The sequence below is a fragment of the Amphiura filiformis genome, chromosome 13 (genome assembly GCF_039555335.1).
Source record: "Amphiura filiformis chromosome 13, Afil_fr2py, whole genome shotgun sequence".
Lineage (NCBI taxonomy): Eukaryota > Metazoa > Echinodermata > Ophiuroidea > Amphilepidida > Amphiuridae > Amphiura > Amphiura filiformis.
Window position 1 is genome coordinate 40,308,253 of NC_092640.1, and position 22,133 is coordinate 40,330,385.

General features: G+C 36.6%; 1 protein-coding gene across 1 annotated transcript in view; it reads right to left on the reverse strand.

Moving 5' to 3' along the window:
- Positions 1-609: 609 nt before the first annotated feature.
- LOC140168343 (uncharacterized) overlaps positions 610-22,133 on the reverse strand; it is a 40,689-nt gene continuing 19,165 nt past the window's right edge. The window contains exons 9-23 of the mRNA XM_072191715.1: positions 21,471-21,599; positions 20,759-20,782; positions 19,985-20,293; positions 19,193-19,396; positions 18,210-18,251; positions 16,686-16,883; positions 15,522-15,653; positions 13,498-13,539; positions 11,298-11,321; positions 9,953-9,994; positions 8,580-8,707; positions 7,979-8,189; positions 6,169-6,241; positions 5,636-5,667; positions 610-3,304 (exon numbers count right to left, since the gene is read on the reverse strand). Coding sequence (XP_072047816.1) covers positions 2,847-3,304; positions 5,636-5,667; positions 6,169-6,241; positions 7,979-8,189; positions 8,580-8,707; positions 9,953-9,994; positions 11,298-11,321; positions 13,498-13,539; positions 15,522-15,653; positions 16,686-16,883; positions 18,210-18,251; positions 19,193-19,396; positions 19,985-20,293; positions 20,759-20,782; positions 21,471-21,599 — 2,048 coding nt within the window. The 3' untranslated portion in view covers positions 610-2,846. The remainder of the gene's footprint in view (positions 3,305-5,635; positions 5,668-6,168; positions 6,242-7,978; positions 8,190-8,579; positions 8,708-9,952; positions 9,995-11,297; positions 11,322-13,497; positions 13,540-15,521; positions 15,654-16,685; positions 16,884-18,209; positions 18,252-19,192; positions 19,397-19,984; positions 20,294-20,758; positions 20,783-21,470; positions 21,600-22,133) is intronic.

A 22,133-nucleotide genomic window follows, 5' to 3' on the forward strand; every position in this document is an offset into this window, starting at 1 on the left:
GAAAAACATTTAGACTACATTGAACTGCCATGCTTATACATGAGATGATTGAGTGAAGTGTGCAGAATTTGACAGCCATTCCACTTCCGATTTCACTAGACCAGTAGATCGTAAATTACCTTTTAATTCATTGTTTATGGAGAGCTGCAAGGATGTGTACATAATTATTTAAGGTACTTTTCCTCATATTTGGCAATTTTATTCCCAAAAGAGATCTCAAAATCATTCGCGGTCGGCAGGCACTCGGTGCTGCAATGTTGCCACTTTTAGGTGCCCAAAATCCCGCCCAAAGTTCACCTTATTCCTTACAATGTGTTAAGAAATTAATGGAAAATTCCCTTTTAAGTTTTTGGGCTCACAAAAGTAGCTTTTGGGTTTGCTTTTGGGCTTGAAATAGTAGGACAGAAACACGCCTCTCAAGATGCCGATGAGAGCGGAAATCGATGATCTGAGAGTCTATGGAACGGCTAGAAAAATTTTGGGGCTTCAGAGCGGGCAAACAATGAATTCAGAGGGTCTAAGGAACGGCCAGCGGCTCTGAAAAAGGGGGTCGTCGCCGCGGCACATACCCGTATAGCTGGGAAATGTGAGTGCCCCCAGAGAGGGGAGGGGTTACAAATAACAAATTTCCCGTAAATCGGCAAAAGGTTTGCTTTGTCTTTACAAAACAAAAGTTCACATCAGTTACAAATTTGTGCACATACATTTTGTTATCTAAAATGTGCTATATACATTTCTTTATAATAAATATATTTTCTTAACATGATTATATTAAAGCTGTTTTCAATCTTATAAATTCTATTTTATTAAATACATTCAGGTCTTTGGCCCATAGCATTACAAAATATTTTGCATTATAAAACATCACAAATGACTCGAGAAAACAGTCATTGTAAAGTATTATTAACTTCCAATACGTCTCAATACAGCATTAATTTGCTTAGAATTGAACAAGGCACCTGTCTCATCAAATCCCTCTAATACCTAAAAGTGACAGAGGTGTCATCAAAGTTGATAATACCACTAAGTTTCAACCACGTTTTCTTAGAATGAAAGCATGAAAGACAAATGCAGCGAAAAACAAATGCAGCGAAGCCTGACAAAGTGGTCAAGTCTTCTGTGTTTATTAAAGAATAAATGACAAGTTTAAAAAACAGTGGCGAAGCGTGGGTCATCACATTGGGGGGCACCGACCATGATGGGGGGGGTAGGGGGCGGCGCACTGGATCTGATTGGGGGCACAAGCCATTTTACAGCAATTTTCCAATGGGATTTAAAAAAATTCAGATCGATTGGGGGCACGTGCCCCTATGACGACACGCCACTTCTACTTCTACTTCTAAGGTGATACTAGACAGGACCAGACGGTATAAATATCCAGACTTCCAGTTACATCTCAACTTCTTACACCCAAAACAACTGAGGATGCAGATAATCCAATAAAAAGGGGTGCGCAAATATACAGTGACTGGAGTGAAGTTTAGATGCTTGCAGAGGTGGAACGTCCGGCTGGCCTGCCCATGTACAGCTGTGCCTTGTGGTCGTTCATGTACTTCCATGCATTTGTGTTGAAGGATTTGGATGTTGTTGATTGAGTGATGACACTGGCTGGGAGTAGACTACACTGCCTGATGGTCCGTGAGTAGAAGCTGTTCTTGTAAAGCTCTGTTCTGGCTGGATACTTGATGAATTGGTCAGGTATATGGCTGCGAGTAACTGGTCTGTCTGTGTTCACTGGTTGGTTCAGTGGTGAATCTCCAGAGTTGATCTTGTGGAGCATTGTGAGGCGTGAGATGGTTCTTCTGTCCTGAAGTGAAGGCCATTTCAACTCCTGAAATGGCCACTCTCAATGTTTTACAAGTATCATTATCGAACTATATATACATTTATTTCCATATAATCATTTGCAAAAAACTTGTCATGGTCTTCCAACAAACCAAATGCAAAGAAATGAACAAATAAAAAACAGTCATTTGTATAATGATGTACAAAGTATATTCATGTTTTTTTTCTATTCACATGAGAAAATTTGGTATGTTTTTGGAAACTTCCAATTGTTTCATAATTGAGGCATGTGAAATAATATGTACAGTAAACTTGCAAATTGAGCTAATTGTGAACCATAATGCACGACAGCCAATCTCAAACTGATAATACGAGTAAAAGCCTTCAATGTTTGGAAGGGGTGAAAAATCGATTTGTTATCTATTTTTGTTGATATGTTTGGATGTAAAGATGTGTATACAAAATTTTTTAATAATTGTGTTTAATATGTGACCATTCTAGCCATTTAACCTCACTCTAAACAACTGGTTAGCTCTCGTCCGCTTTGTGTATCACTAGTCTCATCTCACTTCAGTCTCAACCAATCACAGCAGCCGACAGGTCACCGTCCAACCCATTAAAGCTTTGCAAAACCATAATAGAACTGCACGTGTCATATAGAAAAATATACCCCTAAAGTATTGTGAAACTATCCAGAGCTGTCGAAATGTATACAGTTCTTACTTATTTTTTTTCTACATTTGCTATGGAGCAAGTAGATACACTGCATTTGACTGCAATGCATGATGGGATACTCCCTTCAGTTATACACAATGACTAACATCACTATACACAGTTAGTTACATGTTTCCATTACTACCAAATAGTATTATAAAGCTCTTTCTGTGTTTAATATTTAGACCATCGTTGACAATGTAACGATAATCTACTGTTTCTTTGTTTCAAGTACTACAAAATAGGATTATAAAGCTCTTTCTGTGTAAAATATTTATTTTATGATTCTTTCAAAAGCTGCCTCAAGATGCTATGAGCATGGGGTGCTATAAAAATATTTGTTATTTTCAAACTTCATCCTCTTTGTTCATTTCCCAATCTTTCCTTCCTTTGTCCTCTTTATTAACCTCAACACTACCCACTCCTTCATCCTTTTCCCCAACACTCCCTCCCTTGCTGTCGTTTATTTTTCCAGCATTCCCTACTTCAACATATTCATTCATTTCTCTACCATTCCCTCTTTTGTCATCTTGTTTCATGTTCTCATCCTGTTCCATGGCTTTGTTTAATTCTCCACCACCACTTCCACCACCCTTCCCTCTGCCATCTCTACTGGTCGCTAGTTCAAGTCCTGGCTCCTTGGCGTTCTCTTCTGGATCACATTTAGTACCAGCGTTGCGCTTCATAAAGCACACAATAATGATGATGACAAGGCTGACACAGACGATGCATGCAATCACTATGCCGACAATTGCTCCTAAAGACAAATCGCCTCCACCTGACACTTTCTTGGGTGGAAGAATATCTGGAACAGCAATTGTTGAAAACATTCAAACTAAAAAATTAATTTTGAGGATATTAGCTCATTAGTACAATTATAACATATTTTTGACTAACTGCCCCACAAATTATCAACATGAATAAATAGGTCCATTGGGTCATAACAGCTCATGCTTGGGTCATAACAGCTCATGCTTGGATCATAACAGCTCATGCTTGAGTCATAACAGCTCATGCTTGGGTCATAACAGCTCATGCTTGGGTCATAACAGCTCATGCTTGGATCATAACAGCTCATGCTTGGGTCATAACAGCTCATGCTTGGATCATAACAGCTCATGCTTAAGTCATAACAGCTCATGGTTTGGGCTTGGGCAAAAAAATGGTTGTACTGCCCTTAACATAATTTTTTATCGTCTATTCTCATTCTAATTCAGTTTTTCTACGAAAATAATAGAATTTGAGGGTAATTTGAGTGAATACTATATTCTTAGTACCACGGCATGTCGGCAATGACGTACGTATATTCATCTACAACCTGATAAGATGGCACATAAAATCATGTGATTGTACAATCAGATATTGCATGTATTACAAGCTAGACCATGCCTAAAAATAACATAGCAATGCGTGTGATCCAATCATATTTTATTATTAAAACGCCAACGCAAATCCAGGTCATTAATATCTCACAATTGACCCCAAAATGCGTAATTGTTCCAGCATCAATACGTAACCTCCGCGCTCGCAGTGTTGCATGTGAAACAAACTGTACGGGCGCTAGCTGCCGTATTGGATTGCGCGCTACCATATTTACACAGATTGAGATTAGCACTTCTGTTACTGATTGTCCTGTTTAAGCCTTTTCAATTGCTGGAAAGGGAAAGTGTAAAAATTGTTTGTTTTTACAAACTTTTGTAAAGTGAAGAGATGAAAGTGATGATTATGGATGAGGTTAATAACTTTGCATCAGTAATATGTCGGGCATTGTGAAAAATCTAAACGTTTTGCTTTGGACCTCGGAATATCCCTTGGGGCATCGGGATATTCCTCGGTTCCAAAGGCAAAATGGTTTTTTCACAATGCCCTCCAATTAACCGATTAACCAATTAATTGACCTCATCTTTGACTTGCCACCAATGAGGTAGAATGAAAGAGTACAGACTTTGTCATGTTTTTATGTCACTCATGGAAGCCATGATACCTATGGATTATTTTGTTATGCGACTAGCAAACTTTGATTCAAAGTACGATGTTGTTTACGTTTTGTGTATAACACGTTGAGCCAAAAAACATGCACTAAACACCATATATACACAAACATTTGTAATGCTCAAACTTAAAGCCATAAATTATCGTTTGATTTTGGGCTCTTGCCGATGAATGCCGGAGTTATATTTTGTGGCCCCATGAGCGACAAACCAAGATGGTGGATAACCATAGCATTATGTTGAGGGCTTAGAGCAAGAAGTAGCTATGTCCACTTTTGGCCAAAATGAGTTAAGTCCACTGTGAGGTATGTTTATTGATACTCTTTCTCTACTAGGAGTGACTAAGCCCAAAAGTAAACAAAAGAGGGCGCCCTAGCAATGTCAATAGTGTTTATGTCCAAAAGCTGTTTATGTCCATAACGTTTTGGGTTTTTTTTGGAGCAAAAAGTGGTTATGTCCAGCGTGATTATTATTACACTCTCTCTTTATGTTGTGTTACATTGTGTCATCAGCTACTTGTTGATGGGTCCTGGTACTGCCCAGTTTTGTTTGTAAAATAAATTTTGAAACTCTACTACAGATATCTACAGAAACAAACAGACAAACAAAGTGAGATAACAACTAATTTCTAGCAAATTTTAATTTTGTTATTCTTTACCCAAAATGCTGAAATAATGTTTCAAGTACGTAATAACTGCCATATAGGGTTTCTGAACATTTAAAACCAAAATAATGGGGGACTGACATTTAAATATCTTTTCTAGTAAGACTCTTTAGGCTTAAAAAAAATAAGTTGACTTGCCCTTATCGACCGATCCAAAAATATGAAGAAAAAAAAAAAAAACGGTCGCTGTTTTGACTATAATTTTGTGCAAGAACTGGTCATGTCCATTTCGGCCATTTTGTGCCCCACCCAGTGGACCAATAAGTATGAGACCCTAGCATCAAATTTGAAACAGTACTGGTAACAGATATCTGGAAGATTATTGTTTATGCTAGGTTTTCTGATTTTTCAGCTGTGATCAAACTTTCAAACTCATTTTTCTCAGAATGCCATTTTTGGACATAGCTATTTCTTGCTCTAAGCCCTCGATGTATAGTGCAATTTTGAGTTGGTACTCTTTATGTATAACATCTTTGCTTACCACATGTATCTCCTTTGATTCCATCAGGGCACCTAGAAGACAAAAATAATAAAAAATAACTGTAAATTTACAAATGCATAATTTGTATACATGCTTTCTAAAGGTCCGTTTATACTACGCGGCTATTGCTTTGCGGTGCGTTGCACTCGCATACATGTGAAACAGTCCTAAATATCATAAAAGGTTACCGAGTATTTACTGAGCAGCAGTGGCGGCGCCAGGAATTTTTTTCCGGGGAGGCATTGAGGGGCCAAGGTGAATTTCAGGAGGGGGCAAAATCAACAAATTTTGAGCAAAATTACCGCAAAAAGTGGAAATTTTCGTAATTTTGGGTTTTTTCTGGGGGGCAACAGGGGGAGTTCTGACTGGGGCATTTGCCCCCATGCCCCCTCCCCCCCGTGGCGCCGCCACTGCTGGGCAGATGGCCAATGTCAGCTGACAAAATAACCATCTATCGTATGTCTGTTAAACCAAACCCAAAATGTGCAACCATTTGTTAGCTTTGAGAAAATTTAATATGGAAACATACATACCTGCATACGCCTTCAAAGTTATTATTTACCACACACCATCCTCCATTCATACAGGTTACTCTACTACAGATATCTACAGAAACAAACAGACAAACAAAGTGAGATAACAACTAATTTCTAGCAAATTTTAATTTTGTTATTCTTTACCCAAAATGCTGAAATAATGTTTCAAGTACGTAATAACTGCCATATAGGGTTTCTGAACATTTAAAGCCAAAATAATGGGGGACTGACATTTAAATATCTTTTCTAGTAAGACTCTTTAGGCTTAAAAAAAATAAGTTGACTTGCCCTTATCGACCGATCCAAAAATATGAAGAAAAAAAAAAAAAAAACACGGTCGCTGTTTTGAAATTAGACTACTGGGAAATGTCATATTTTGGTTTATAATATTCAAAACAGGGTGTCCCCCCAAAAAAGGTGCCCCTTCATTGCGCCCACTTTCTCTCCTATTTTTGAAAAGTTGATTAAATATATTTTGGTATGTAAAGAAACCTTTAATCGTTAGCTTTAATAAACCAAAACAATTATTTCAATCAGCTCACAACTTTTGAAGATATGCCCTTTTGAATAATAGTACCCGTTTTGCACTCTATCCACGGATAGCAAACAGAGTGGTTGGGATGGCTCATGCTGTGGAGTGACCTGCACGATCACCAGACCTCACACTACTTGGCAAAATCCAAGATATTCGCAAACGTATTACTGAATGCATTCGCAAGTATCCGGCCCACAAGTATGGTACGCAACGCAATTGATGCAATGAGGACCATGGCTGAAACCTGTATTCGCCATGGAGGCAACCAGGTAGAGGGCAGAGCAGTACAGTAAACTCACTTCAGAAGAACCAAAGACAAACCTACCTACCTTTTATCCTAAAAAGAGAAATGACTTATGTTGTAAATAAAAAAAAAAGCAAGAAACAACAAAGTAAGAAAGTAAGAAACATAATAAAACAAAAAGGCCAAGAAAAAATAAGTAATTGCAAGTAAAGCAAAAGAAGTTTTAGTAGAATGTGAGTTGTCGGATCCGATAATTTTCATTAAATGTGATTTTTTGGTCAAAATAAAAATGCTGCTTTCTTGACAGGAATTCATATAAGTTATTATAATAGTATTTCTACAAGTGCATCGGTTATCACAGTACCCAGCTGGTCCCTCTGTGACTGGTTGAGCTTTTGTCAGATGTGTCTCTGACTTAAATCAGGACTGATGGAATCAGAGACACATCTGATGAAGTCAAAGACACATCTAATGAAGTCAGAGACACATCTGATGAAGTCAGAGACACATCTGATAAAGTCGGAGACACATCTGATGAAGTCGTAGACACATCTGATGAAGTCAGAGACATATCTGATGAAGTCAGAGACACATCTGATGAAGGTAGAGACACATATGATGAAGTCAAAGACGCATCTGATGAAGTCAAAGACGCATCTGATGAAGTCAGAAACACATCTGATGAAGTCAGAGACACATCTGATGAAGTCAGAGACACATCTGACAAAAACTGGACACTGACTCACACAGAGTTTGGCTGCACTGGTCCTGTGATAACCGACGGCATAACTTCTGTTGTTGCAGCTTTTAATTTTGTATTTCATGTTAAATTATGACTGTACCACATAATGAAGTCAAAATAATTAGTCAACCACCCCCCCCGCAAAAAAAAAAAATGCTGTGAATATGCCTTTAATTCAAGTTAGCATTCAATGATAAAATTAATTTTCTTTCCACACTTTTTTCATTACAATTGTTCATCAAAACTGTTTATTCTTTACACTAAGGTTTATAATCCTATCACATACCGGTGAGTTTAAATGATGAACCATCAACTCCTAAAGCAGAGCTATTACTGGCCATGTATGTGGTTATGTATGTTAAGATTTCATCATCAGTAGCTGTAGATATATTCTCATCCACTTTGATGGCATATACTGGTATGATACTGCCTGGTTTAAACTCTAGGACTTCACACTCATACAGTTCTACAGATTTATCACTCAATGCAGTCTTTATCTGAAACGATAGAGATTTGAAGTTAAATCAATAGCAGGCATGCCTTAATTATTCTATGTAATTTAATATACAATACCCACAGAGTTCAATATGGCAGTGCATTTTTAGGTACATCAGCACCCCTCTTTATCGCTGCAGAAATGACAAAGGTATTTGGATGGCATTTGATTAAACAAAGGCATATTCTTTTTTCTATCTGGCATTCCTGATAATATTTTCTGCAGTCTGTCCCCACCCCCACATTGCAAATTAAGATAATTATATTGCACATAAATTGATGCACAAACTGGTTAAAACGCCAATTATTTCTTGCAAACCCGCCAGTTTGAATTAAAATATTTTGATGCTATACATACTGCCGCTCATATAAACAAGCTCACCAAGCCTTACCTCTGTGCAGACAAATATAGCAAGTTGTTTGAATTGTGCTGAATTTGGATCAGAAAGAGCATCAGAATACTCCACTGGTACACCCTCTCTAGATGTCATGGTAAACTCTCCCAGCAGATACTTGTAAACTGAAAACAAAAAGAATTTGGTAAGAATGAATACATGTACGTACCAAGACCACAGAAGGTAGAATTGGCCTCTGCGATATTTGTGTGTTGCTCACAGAAGGGAAAATACTGTGTACCTCTGGCTCATAGGTGTCAATCCCTACCTCTTGACAAAATGATCCATTTTTTTGTTCTTTTTCAGCACTTTTGACAATTCAGGCTGAATGCCCCCCACACACATATATTTCAAGACGGATTGCTCTGGATTATCATGTCATGACCCAGGCTAACTTCAAACTAAGTGCGATATGATCTACATGCTTTCTGTGTGTCATTTAATTCTTGAGCCAGAAACCATACGTTATACATGTTATACAACGGGAAAATAAAAGGGGTGGTAAAATCACAGACTACTACAGACTATGACCACTATGAAGAAGTGACCAGCAAGAGAGATTGACTTGCGTTGATCCATTTGAATCCCCATGTAGAAGTGTTAGTGTTAATCCCATCCTAGCACTTTTCATGCAACATGATGTACTGCAAACAACTTTTCATTCATTCTTTTATTCAAACCACTTGTTCATTCATTCAAAGCAATAAGATGAGCGCAGACAATGGTCAGTTTGGCACATTTTCTTTGAGACCTCTCTGTCTTTTAAAGAAAGTTACTCACCCGTGGAATAAGTTATCGTCACAAATGAGGTGTAGCCTAATTGTTGACAGGAAAGAACAATGGTTTTACTGATATGAAACAATATGGAGATAAATTTCAAAAATATCTGATATACAGCCGTTTTTGAAAGTTTCCAAACATTTTTTGAGGAGTTTATGTTCCAGTGTACGATGCGTAAGCCTTAACACATTCTTTTATGATCAACAAACTGGGGATACCTACAAATAAATTCCAATTTTTTAAACTGAAAGATAATCTAATATCGTAAAACTTACGTTGTTCTCTAACAATGATAATATAATGATATTATTAGGCTGGCGGGTATTTCGGACATGAACAACAATCTCTGAAAAAAGTTTCATGAAAGCTTGGAATTTCAAATCATCTCCAAACATGCAACTTCAATAGCGGCAAGGGAATTGATATTCCACCTGAAAAGAATATAATTATTCAAAAGGACCTTTGTCCAAGTTAATTAACTGGGAAGAAATTACCAACTGATGAGATATACAAACATGATGTGGGAAAGACGAATTAAAATGCATCTATTTTTATAAATTGCTTCACACGATATATGTTAAAAGAAATACCTGTTAAGGATGTTGTAGGTTCCTCTGTGGTTGGAGGTTGTACTGAAAAAAGAAAAGAAGTGTTAAATAGAGATACCTAACCCTTGTCCTACTGATGAGCCAGTTTTTGTAACACAAACGACGAAGGGGTGGGGGCAGATTGTTTATATTAAATATACAGCTATATCCCAGAGTCAACCTGTCTATCGGAAATAGTCAGAAAGTGCAAAAACAGGAGCGTAATAACATTACTGACGATTAACTTTTAGGCATGAAACTCAGAGTAACGACTACCTATTCTGGAAGGTCTGTTCTTTTAATTTTTATACGCTCTCCCTTTTGGGATTGAGCACTTTATTCAAAAGATAGTCTAACTATGAGTAAAATGTTGTTATTACGCTCCTGTTTTTGCAGTTGAGCCCTTTCTGACTATCTCCGATAGACAGACTGACTCTGGGATAGACTTTGGCTGTGTTGACACCGTGGAATGTATATTCTTTCACATTCCTAAGAGATGGTAGTCCACCCAAAGCATTTCATCGTGTCGTCTGACGATTGCCTTTTAGGCATGAAACGACTACCTATTCTGGAAGGTCTGTTCTTTGAATTTTTATAAAAATATATACAAATATATTTGGAACAAATGTATAGCTATGGGTCTCCTCTATCCTGTGATATCAAAATAAGTACAAACATTTCCCATATGTCACTATGATGTCATAACAAAAACGCATCCACCCAAAATTGAGAAATTCTGGCTTTCTACAAAAGTATACGCAAAATTGATTTTCGGCTAAATATTCTACAAATATGCAATTTCACCGGATTTTCTCCTATGAAAGGAACTAACAAGTTAATATTCAATATCTCTTGGAATTATTTCACAAGAACGAAATGAAAATCATGCATTTTACTGTAGAAACATATGGTGTGCCTCACCCCAGTGGCGGCACCAGGAATTTTTTTTCGGGGGGTGGGGGGGGGCAGGGGGGGACAAGTTATTTTCGGGGGGGGCAAAATCAAAAACAAATTTTGCTCAAAATTACCGCAAAAAGTGGAAATTTTCGTAATTTTTTTTTTTTCAGGGGGCAAGAGTTCTGACGGGGGTGGGGTTTGCCCCACCCATGGCGCCGCCACTGCTCACCCCACCCCATCATGCAAAGGATGCATCTATGATTAGTGTAAGTCATTTCAGTGTAAACACAAGCGGTTTTTTTTTCATGCCAGATTCAAAACCTTTGGGAGTTCCAGTGTAGAAATGACCAACTGAAGAGATATACCAACTTGATGTGGGTGAACACTAAAAGGTAATTACAATGCTTCTATTTCTAAAAAATTGCTTCGCACAATATTATATCTGAAATACCTGTTTTGGATGTTGTAGGTTCCTCTGTGGTTGGATATTGTATTGAAAAAATAAAAAATAAAAAGGTATTAAATAGATACTTGACAAATGTATCAAAATAAGTACAAACATTCCCCATTTAATGTCACTTTGACATATGAGCGCACCCACCTAAAATTGAGAAATTGAGAGCATTCGCCGAGCAAGCGAAAGGTCTGGGATTCAAGTCCCCACTCAGGCAGGTATGTCCGGAGTTTTTTTCTTTGGTTTTTCTGCCTATGCATGTCATGTTTCCATTGTGATTGTATGTTTTATTGTGTTAGTGTGCAATGCGTGGTTCTTCTTTCCCTGCATTTGATTTTATTTCTTACTTTCTTTAAAACTGCATGTAAAAATGACAGGTGTCTTGTGCACCCTAATAAAGACCCTGTACCGAAGAACCTCTAACCAGGAGGTATATAATATCTATTCTATTCCTTGTGAACACCAAAGAGACACTGAGTTTGGTAAAATACAAAACCAATCATTGCCCAACATGTATGGTATATCATTAACATGACATTGACTGATGAGAGAATACAAAGATTTTGGACATGAACAACAATCTCTGAAAAGAAGTTCATGTAAGCTTGGAATACAGTGTGTCTCAATAAAAATAGGCCCTGTGGATTAGGGGACGTAACTTAAAATTTCGGCAGTAAAATCAAAACTTTTTTGTAAATTCAAGAACCATGACGTTTCATCTTTAAGATGGTGCGCAAATCAGCAATATCTGTTCATGCGTCACTGAGATAATTGTGATTGTACAAATAGACCCATTTTTGGACCGTTCCAACGTAAAATCGATAATATATTTCTACCAGATATTATATCGTCACCCTCATAACCAAAGTGCCTAAGTCATTATTACATGTTTCTCATATGCAATTTTGATTTTATGAGTAATAAACCCATTACCAGCCGCATTCTTCATTCACTTGTGGAATACATCAAAAGCGATGAATTCCACAAGTTAATGAAGAATGCGGCTGGAAATTTGATTAATTATGGGTTTATTACTCAGAAAATCAAAATTGCAAACGAGAAACATGTAATAATGACTTAGGCACTTTGGTTATGAGGGTGACGATACGTAACATATTATCGATTTTACGTCATCAAACATTCGTTAGAACTTAAACATTACTGGAAATAGAATAGCAATAGATTAAATAACGTAGATATGTTACATACAATATTGTACGTCTAATACTAGGAGTCTGCATACTGCTATACATGGTTTAGGAGTTATGCAAAGCGTGCTTCCTCATCACTCAAACATTATATTGGAAAATGATAAAGAAATCATACAAAGTGTGTATTCTATTTAAATCCTGTATTGGTGCTACCTTTCAAAAAAAAAATTCTGCTTATTTGTTGTTAAAATACGCCAAATTCATGTATAGGGATGACTTTGTTCAAAAGGGTAAATCCTGTTTAGGCTATGTTTTGAAAATTACTAGTCGCGCATCAACTAACGTTTTTGGGCCACTTAACGCCATTCGGGAGATTAATTCTTAGGAAAGAACATTTTTTGTGTTTTTCTGGTCATGTATGTGTATACTATGAAACTTATTTAATTGGCCATATACTGTTGCTTGAGAAATGTTTGAACAATATTTTTAACCCAAACAGAAAGATGTGAAAAACATTCTTTGAGAGATAAATTGATTGTTTTTTTTTAAATCGTACACAGCAACTTTTTTTTGTCCATTATAAACTACAATGCAGCACATTAGTGTTTAATGTGTATTGTCCCATTGGAACGGTCCAAAAATGGGTCGATTTGTAAAATCCTAATTATCTCTGTGACGCGTGAACGGATTTTGATGTTTTGTGCACCATTTTAAAGAAGAAACGTCATGATTTTTTAATCTTTAAAAACGTTTTGATTTTACTGCCGACATTTTAAGCTACGTCCCCCAATCCACAGGGCCTATTTTTATTGAGACACCATGTATATCAAATATTCTCCTAACATGCAACTTCAATAGCGGCAAGGGAATGAATGTTCCACCTGAAAGGAATATATTCAAAAGGACCTTTGACCAAGTTAATTAAGGGAAGAAATGATCAATTGAAGAGATATACCAACTTGATGTGGGTGAACACTGAAAAGTAAATAAAATGCTTCTTCTATTTTTATTGCTTCGCACGATATTACATCTGTTAAAAGAAATACCTGTTTTGGATGTTGTAGGTTCCTCTGAGGTTGGATATTGTACTGCAAAAAATGAATAAAAAGGTATTAAATAAATACTTGACAAATGCTCAACATTAACAAAAATGCTCAACATCGACAAATGTACAGCTATGGATCTCCTCTATCCAGTGATATCAAAATAAGTACAAATATTCCCTATATTATGTCAATATGCCATGAGCACGCCCACCTAAAAAGTACAGACAAAATTGATTTTCGGCTAAAAATTCTACAAACATGCAATTTTCACCGATTTTCTCCTAACTATGAAAGGAAGTTACGATTTCAACCTAACTAACAAGTTAAAAGTCACAAGAACAAAATGAAAATCATGGATTTTACTGTAGAAACATATCATGGTGGCCTCACCCCCTCCCCATCATGCCGAAGGATGCAACAACTATGAATGATATGATTAGCGTAAGTTGTAAACACAAGCATTTGTATGCCAGATGAAAACCCTTAGGGGGTTGGTAACCCCCTCCCTTCATTACGGTAGTACTATGGTTTAAAGAATATTTTGCTATTATGAAATCAAAGGTGAATAAAGTTTGTCATTGGCTTTGCAGTATTGAATAGACCATTATATATTCAGCCAATACAGTTATCAATATATAATAGTAGGGAGGGCGAGTTAGCGCAGCGGTAGTTCCCTCGCTTTGCACCACTGAGGTCCCGGGTTCAAGCCCCGGCGCGGCCCAAGGACTCATGTGCACTTGGTTTATCCCGATTCCATGCTCGCTCTCGCAGGTTTTCTCCGGGATCTCCGGTTTCCTCCTGCTTTCAAAAATCGGTGATTAGTTGTTTGGTTATCAAAACTTCCTTCACCCAATGGAATTTGGGGAGCTGCGCAGATAATTGGTGGATGTTACAATCTAAGTGCGGATAGGTCTGCGCCTGAGGTTCGGCTGCAACTGGCCTAGATGATGCGATCTGATTGTGATGATTCACCATGGCAGCGAAATTACAGCGCTTTGAATCCTTCAAGATCTAGCTGGAAAAAGGCGCTATATAAATTTTAAAGAAAAAAAAAACAAAAAAAAAAATAGAGGCCCTGCATGAAATTATCGATTGGCTCCAAACAAAGGATTTGAGCCGGTGTCCTTCACCGTAGTTATGGCGGAGTGCAGTCCATTCAATCAAATGTTGTCATCAACCTATTTGATCGTAGTGCAGGGTTATGTGTGTGAGACGAACTGTCACGGTAGATTGCAATCATGCTTTTGTTGAATGCATTTGAGTAGTCCGCCATATTTACGGGATGATACGTCACATGCAAGGCCTCTATAATTATTAGGGGTGTTTTTCATATGAAAAAATCGGTAAAGATGAAGAAAATGGCAGTGTTGATAAATATAAATTTTGATAATATTCAATTTTGTGTAGCTACAAGTGCCTGTACGGATACAACTCACCTTTGACTAAAATGTGACATTTTGCCCTTTATATTGGATTATATTCGGTCATATCACGTGCAAGGTACATGCATGTACACTACAGGATTCCTGGCGATATATGGTGTACTTTTGCTGCACTGGCCTGATGGTGGCCGATGTTGGTACTACACCAAAGTACCTGCGTCGGCCACCACACTGTAGATAGCCCAGGAATCACATCCAAAACAGGTATTTCAGATATAATATTTACTTACTCAAAAAACTTAGATGAATTACTTATTTATTTACTCATTTACTTATTACTTCACCTATTTAAAAAAAATCACAAATAAGAAACATGTATCAAGAACATATATGGCAACACAAACAAATAAATGACAACCTGTATGCGTCATTTTCTTACTAGAATACCTACATCAGTACTCTGCTCCCTAGTAACTTGGTACTAGGAGTACCTTCACAGTACCTACGCCACGAGGTATGCACGAGTTGTAATCATAAGAATCCTATTTCAGCAAAGTTATCACAAAAAATTATGAACAAATCTGATTTTGGATGACTAATAGCCAATCACTGAATTTGAATTCCATGAAATAAATTTCTTACCACCACAACCTTCATCCTCATCCTCACCGCCTGGACAGTCAACACGTTCATCACAGAATTGTGACAAATCGATACACTCAGTGCTGTCATAACATTGGATTTGTGTTGGGTCTGCACATGGAGTAAAGTCAGCTGCAAATGTGAAATATAAAATGAAAATCAATGAATAATTACAAGCCGTGTGTTATTCTATGATCCAATCAGATATTTGCTGGATCATTTGAACTGGAGTTATGAGAAATACATGAGCGTTCTTCAAAATCTCAATTTTGAAGGGTGGATGATGATATCAATTCTCGCTATTCGCAATAAGGGCGCCGCCAGCGGTTTGCGATGTAATCGTGATGTATCATGGGAAAAGGTCGACATCCAAGTCCGCGCAATACGAATATTACTATGCTATTACATAGGAACACGTGACAATATTTTTAGTTTGTCAATATAACGGTATTACACGCAAATCGATAGAGAAAAAATAATTGTGCACATTTCAAATCACATTATTAAGTATTATTGAGTATCGATTCGCGTGTAACACCTTTATTTTGACAAACTAAAAAATATTGTCACGTGTTCCTATGTAATAGCATGGTAATATTCGTATTGCGCGGACTTGGATGTCGACCTTTTCCCATGATACATCACGATTACATCGCAAACCGCTGGCGGCGCCCTTATTGCGAATAGCGAGAATTGGGTCACCCACCTTAACATTTAAGGTTACATTTTGGGTAGAATTGGGGTTTAGATAGGGGTAAGGTTTTTCCATTTCCCCCATTTCATCAGCAAGTGGGTTAGTCAGAGGAGGCTCAAATACCTTCCGTTCCCATTACCACACAAAATGGTAATTTTAAAATTGCAGACAACGAGCTAATAGTCGAGGCTTATCAAAATAAATTGAATTTTCTTATAGAAAACATTCATAATGTCACACAGCATTAATTTTATTTATAAGTCGCAATATTTTGTATGTTAAATAAAAGGATGAAAACACCAGATATTTGCACACAATCCTAATGCAAGGTATGGACAACTATGCCACATGTGTACAAAAGGCAGACACACCACATTGGGTTATGGGAATGTATTTAATCATCCTCTGTGGGTTAGTTTTATTATTTAAATATGTGTACTGTCATATGACACTATAAGATATAAGCTTACTTGTGCAATCATCTTGGTCACAAGTGTGAACTCTCACAAAGATGCCATCTGGTGCGGGTTCTGGACCTCCCATATAACTATTGTAGTCAGGAGAATCAAAATCTTCGAGAAATTCAAGGGCATCTGGACCAACCAATGACAGGTCAGGGTCAGGAGGAGCCGCTATACATGTCCTTGCAAACGCTCTATGTGCTGTAGCTGTAACAAAGGTGAACATTGTCAATTGTATAATAATCAAGTAGAATACTGGATTTTGCAATGGGATGGTTGTTCAGCTCATACCAACACTGCGTCTTTGATTCCTTGTTCAAACCAACAGGGTTCACGGTCCAAAATGACAATGTCGTCATTAGAGTTGGAAGTTAATCTGTCATAGTTAGGATCCAGTTATCAATCAACTTCCTCAACGGTTTACCTCAGACGACCCTTATGTCATCCACCCAGCTGAAGGCCAAATGTTTTGGCTGCAACGTTGGTGTTAACATCTAACCAAAAAGTGCGTTTTTCTGGTTGACATATTTAATCACAATTTGAACATTTCCCACGGTTGTTTGATGTGATCATTTAATAGTTTTTCAAACAAAATATCATGTACTACCTAATTTTAGGCTTGAACAGCTAAAAGCGGTATCATGCTAATGTATATAGATGCTTTTGAATTATTTCAACTTTAATTTCCCGTTATTTACAACATTATTCACTTTCAAAGCATTTTGTTAAGCTTTTTCGGATATAAAATGTATCTATTTTTGACAAAATTGGTGGCGCTATTTAGTTACTGGAAATTACTCTTTCAAGCGTTTAATAGTAATACAAATAATTCCTATTATTTATTGATGAAATATGTTTATAAAATTTCTTTGTTACTTGTTTCACCTATTCCATGTTTTAATGGCAGTATTGATTACCTACCCCTTGCAAATTACGAAATATGATTCAGGATAAGTAGCGCCACCTATAGTTTGCATTTGCTTAATAATGAAGCCAATTCTATATACATCAAACAACCGTGATTCCCAGATTATTGCAAAGAGTGCTATTCATAATAGGCTTTCTTCGATTATCCAGGGTTGTTAAACCCAAACAAATGTGCAGACATGAAATTGACTATTGGGAAAAAAAACTGAAAATGCTCGAAAAATGCTGAAAAACTGTGCGAAATTGGGGTAAAATAGCTCGAATTGGCATTGATTGGGCTGAGAATAAAAGAAAAGATGTAATCTTGAGCAACAAATAAGGTGAAATCCGTTTCACATCTGAATGTGATGTGTATGCTGTTTACCCTGACTGCTGAATAATGAGTACCAGACTTGTATAATCATCCTGTGTAGGTCAGTTGGACGGTATACTCATCTTCCAAGTCACCGCACAAACAGGTATAAGTCCAGAGCCTTTTTTTCTCCTGGCTTATCTGTCCATGCATGTTATGTTTAAATTGCAATATATAATTGTAGTAATGTGTGATGGTTCTTTATCCGCCCTGTATATTGATATGTTTTAAGAAATGGTACAGTAAAGTAATACCTGTTGTAGATGTTGTAGGTTCCATTGTGGTTGGATATGGATCTGAAATTCAGACAAGAAAGAAGTAAGAATTAAAGAATAGTGGCGTACATACGCATGTTTTGAAAGTGGGGGGGGCACATATTTTGATTTTCGTCATGGGCAACTTTCGTATGGCAGACATTTCACATTGAAGTATGTAGTTAACATTTTCAAAAGTAGGCTCAATGCACAGATCAGGGATTCAAGCATATTCATTCCAAATTTCAGGCCAGTAGGGGGTGTAGTTTTGCTTCCACATTTTTTTTGCAATTCCAAAATTGGTGAAAATATGAAATACGAGAAAATTGACTTTAATTTTTACAAAATCAATAATGAATATTAATTAGCTAATTAACATAATTTTTATGATTAGAATGATTATTTTTACTGTTGTAACAGTTTGATATTCAATGCAACAATATGTTTGGTTTAACTGGTGCATTTTGGATCTGTAATTAATTTGTATTCAATGATTTCTAAAATATCATTGCTTGAAAACAATAAAATACATAAGAAATAGAATGTATGTATTAATATGGGATAACGCTCATTATGGATTATTTTCGCATTTTCTGTTCACAGTTTTTCATTTGTAAAATTTGAACGGAATGTTCAATTTTGATCAAATAAAAATTAAAAGAAAGCTGAAAGTTTGGGGAATTTCATATGAAAACCTCAGAAAATGTCATTTTCATCACCCAATCCCAGGTCTAATACAAGGTTTCACATCTTTGAAGGATAATGCAAGTTTTTTCTCTGGGATTATTTGTCTATGCATGTTATATTTAGATGTACATTGTAAGTTAATGTTAAAAATGTTCTAGTGTGCGATGAGGGGTTCTTTCTCCCCTTGTAAATTGACACATTAAAATCTTGGGTAAGAATCATTAACTTGATCTTCTTCGCTAGTAGGTAATGCTGGATTCTTTCAAGGTTCTAGTGCATGATGCATAGCCTCTTACCTTCGTTTCCATATGAATCAAAATTAGGAATATTCACCACATATTCTATTACAACACATCTATGAACTAGTCCATCACTGGGAGTTACATCACAAGCATAGGATAAAAGCCCAGTGCCACTAATGCATGTCTCATTACCATAATCATAATTCGACGCAGGAAAATACTCAAAAAATACACACTCTAGACATTGCAGTGGTTCTTCTGTGTTAAAGATACAAAATATTAAAACAAAACGTGCATTGAATTGCTCCCATTAATTTGAATAATAAAGAGTAAAAATGACATTGAAAAGTGTATAAAATGTCTGCTGCATTCAAGATCAGCCAAGACTGACTTCATAATTGCGATAATTACTGGGCGTTGCAACTTAAATGAGATTGTAAATAATGTGTTTCTGGTCAACCTATAGTTTGCTATAAGCCATATGACATGCCTTAACCATGACCCATACCTAAACTCTAACCCATACCCTAACCCTAAGCCGAGTATACACCTGTGCGCAAAACGTACCATTTGTAGTAATTTGATTTGACATAATAACCTCCAGAACTAGACCATAAAGTATATACTTTTTGGGGGTGGGGTGGGGCAAATGACCCCTGCATCTTCACTATGGTCACAGTTGTTTATTCCCCATCCATTATGACTGCATTCATCTAAAGCACATTCTTTTGTGAGTGATATTTGAATTCAATAAACAATTGCCTGAAGTTTCATAAATTTTATACTTTTCTAAATCTATGGCAGTTTTAGGACTCAGCATGATCCCAACTAATAATTAGTACATACCAAGGTTACAAATGACTCCTGCATCTTCAGAGTGGTCACAGTTGTCATTTCCCCATCCATTATGCCAACATTCACCCAAGTTGTTTTCTGATCCTAAACAGCTTACATCATCCAACCATATTGGTCCTGTTCCCTCTCCAAACTGAGCATTGCTAACAGCTTCTGCACCACCAGATGGAAATCCAAGTTGACGACAAACTACCATTGCATTATCATTATCCCATAAGTCATCACACACTGTACCCCAAGTATTATTGTAAAATACTTCCACTCTGCCTTCACTTGAATTACTGCTACCAACAAGACGGACTAAAACAGTGTCAAAGTAAGACAGAAACATATAAACAAGTTCGTTTTGTGATTAATTAGTCTGTATCCTACAATAAGGCTATCAGGCAAACCTGGGTTCACAATCAGGACCTATCAGTCAAATTTATGCACTGTCTATAACAGCATATTGATAATAGCAGAGACTAAATTTCTTAGCATTCTAATGGATGACAACCTGTCATCAAAATCATATAAAACTCAAATAAGGCAATAGTACTATTTCCCTCGGGAAATAGTACTTGAATAATACCCGGTTCCCTCATCAATCAGCTTGTTGACTGCTTTGCAAAATAGTTAAAACTATTTTAATCACATGATACTTGTTTAACCAATTAATGAACGAGGACATGATGGATATAATAGCTAGATCAAGTGGCAAGGGGGTTGGGTTCTTGGAAGCTTTTTCCTACAACCTGCTTCGCATGGTATATGTTTAAAGCATACCTGATATAGATGTTGTAGGTTCCTCTGTGGTTGGATGAAATTAAAACAAAAATGTAGCTAGCGTTAATAGACACTCAAAAGAGCGTTTTGCTATTATAAGATTGAAGTTGAAATGTTAAGCGTTTAAGAAATATTATTGTCATTGGCTTTGTGTGATTGAATGGAACATTCTACTATCATGAAACATACATCCAGTGTTGTGGCCAAAGGAAGGAGCTTCCCTCCTCCTGTGGGAAGTCTTGCCACCCCCTTGCACCCCCTCCCCACCCTCCTAGGAATGTTGGCCTCCCTGATATTTAAACGTTTTAGGACCTTTATGTACTTTGGCCAATATTCATTAATTTAAGGTGCTATTAGTGATGTCAGTGAAGGGGTAAAAAGTATTTAGAATTTGTAAAAATAGTTTATAAGTGACGGATTCAAGTCAAAACATATTTTTTTGTGTGTGTTTGTTCAGTTGAAGAAAAATTGGAAAGGAGCCAAAATGGCTAGTGTTCATAAAGTGACATTGAATTGCATATAGCGACAAGTGTCTGTGTGGACATACTCCTCCAACATTGACTAATATGTGACATCTTGCCCTTATTAAATAATTTTCAGTCTGAGTCTTATCATGCGGTAAGTTAGCACAATCTATTTTTTGGACAAAATGCACAAATTTGATTTTTGATATTTTTTTTATTTTCTGATTTAATAGCCAATCACTCCTTACCAACACATAATCCTTCATCCTCACCGCCTGGACAGTCAACACGGTCATCACAGAATTGTGACAAGTCAATACACACAGTACTGTTATAACATTGAATTTGAGTTGTGTTTGTACATGGAGTAAAGTCAGCTGCAAATGTGAAATATTAAATGAAAAATCAAGTTGTACCATAGCATGATCCAATCGGATCATTGCTGGACTGTTTTAACTGGGGGTATGGATAACATTTTTTGTGATTTCTTCAAAATCTCAATTTTGAGGGTGGAATGATATATGCTATTAATTAAGTGGGCCACTGATCTTAACATTAATTAAAAGGATAGATTTTGGGTAGAATCGGGTTTAGATTTTTTTTCTCATGAAATGACATTTTATCAACAAAACATCATCTACAACCAAATTTTAGGCTTAAACAGCTAAATGTGAAATCATGCTAATGCATACAGATGCTTTTGAGTCATTCTCAACTTTCATTTCCCCTCTTTTACAAAATTATTCTCTTTTATGGCATTTTTATAGCTTTTTCGTATATAAAATATATATATTAATGACAAAATTGGTGGCGCTAATTAGTTACGGGAAATTACTGTTTCAAGCTTTTATTATAAAAAATTCCTTTTATTGTTAAAATATGTTTATAAAATTTCCTTGTTGCTTGTTTCA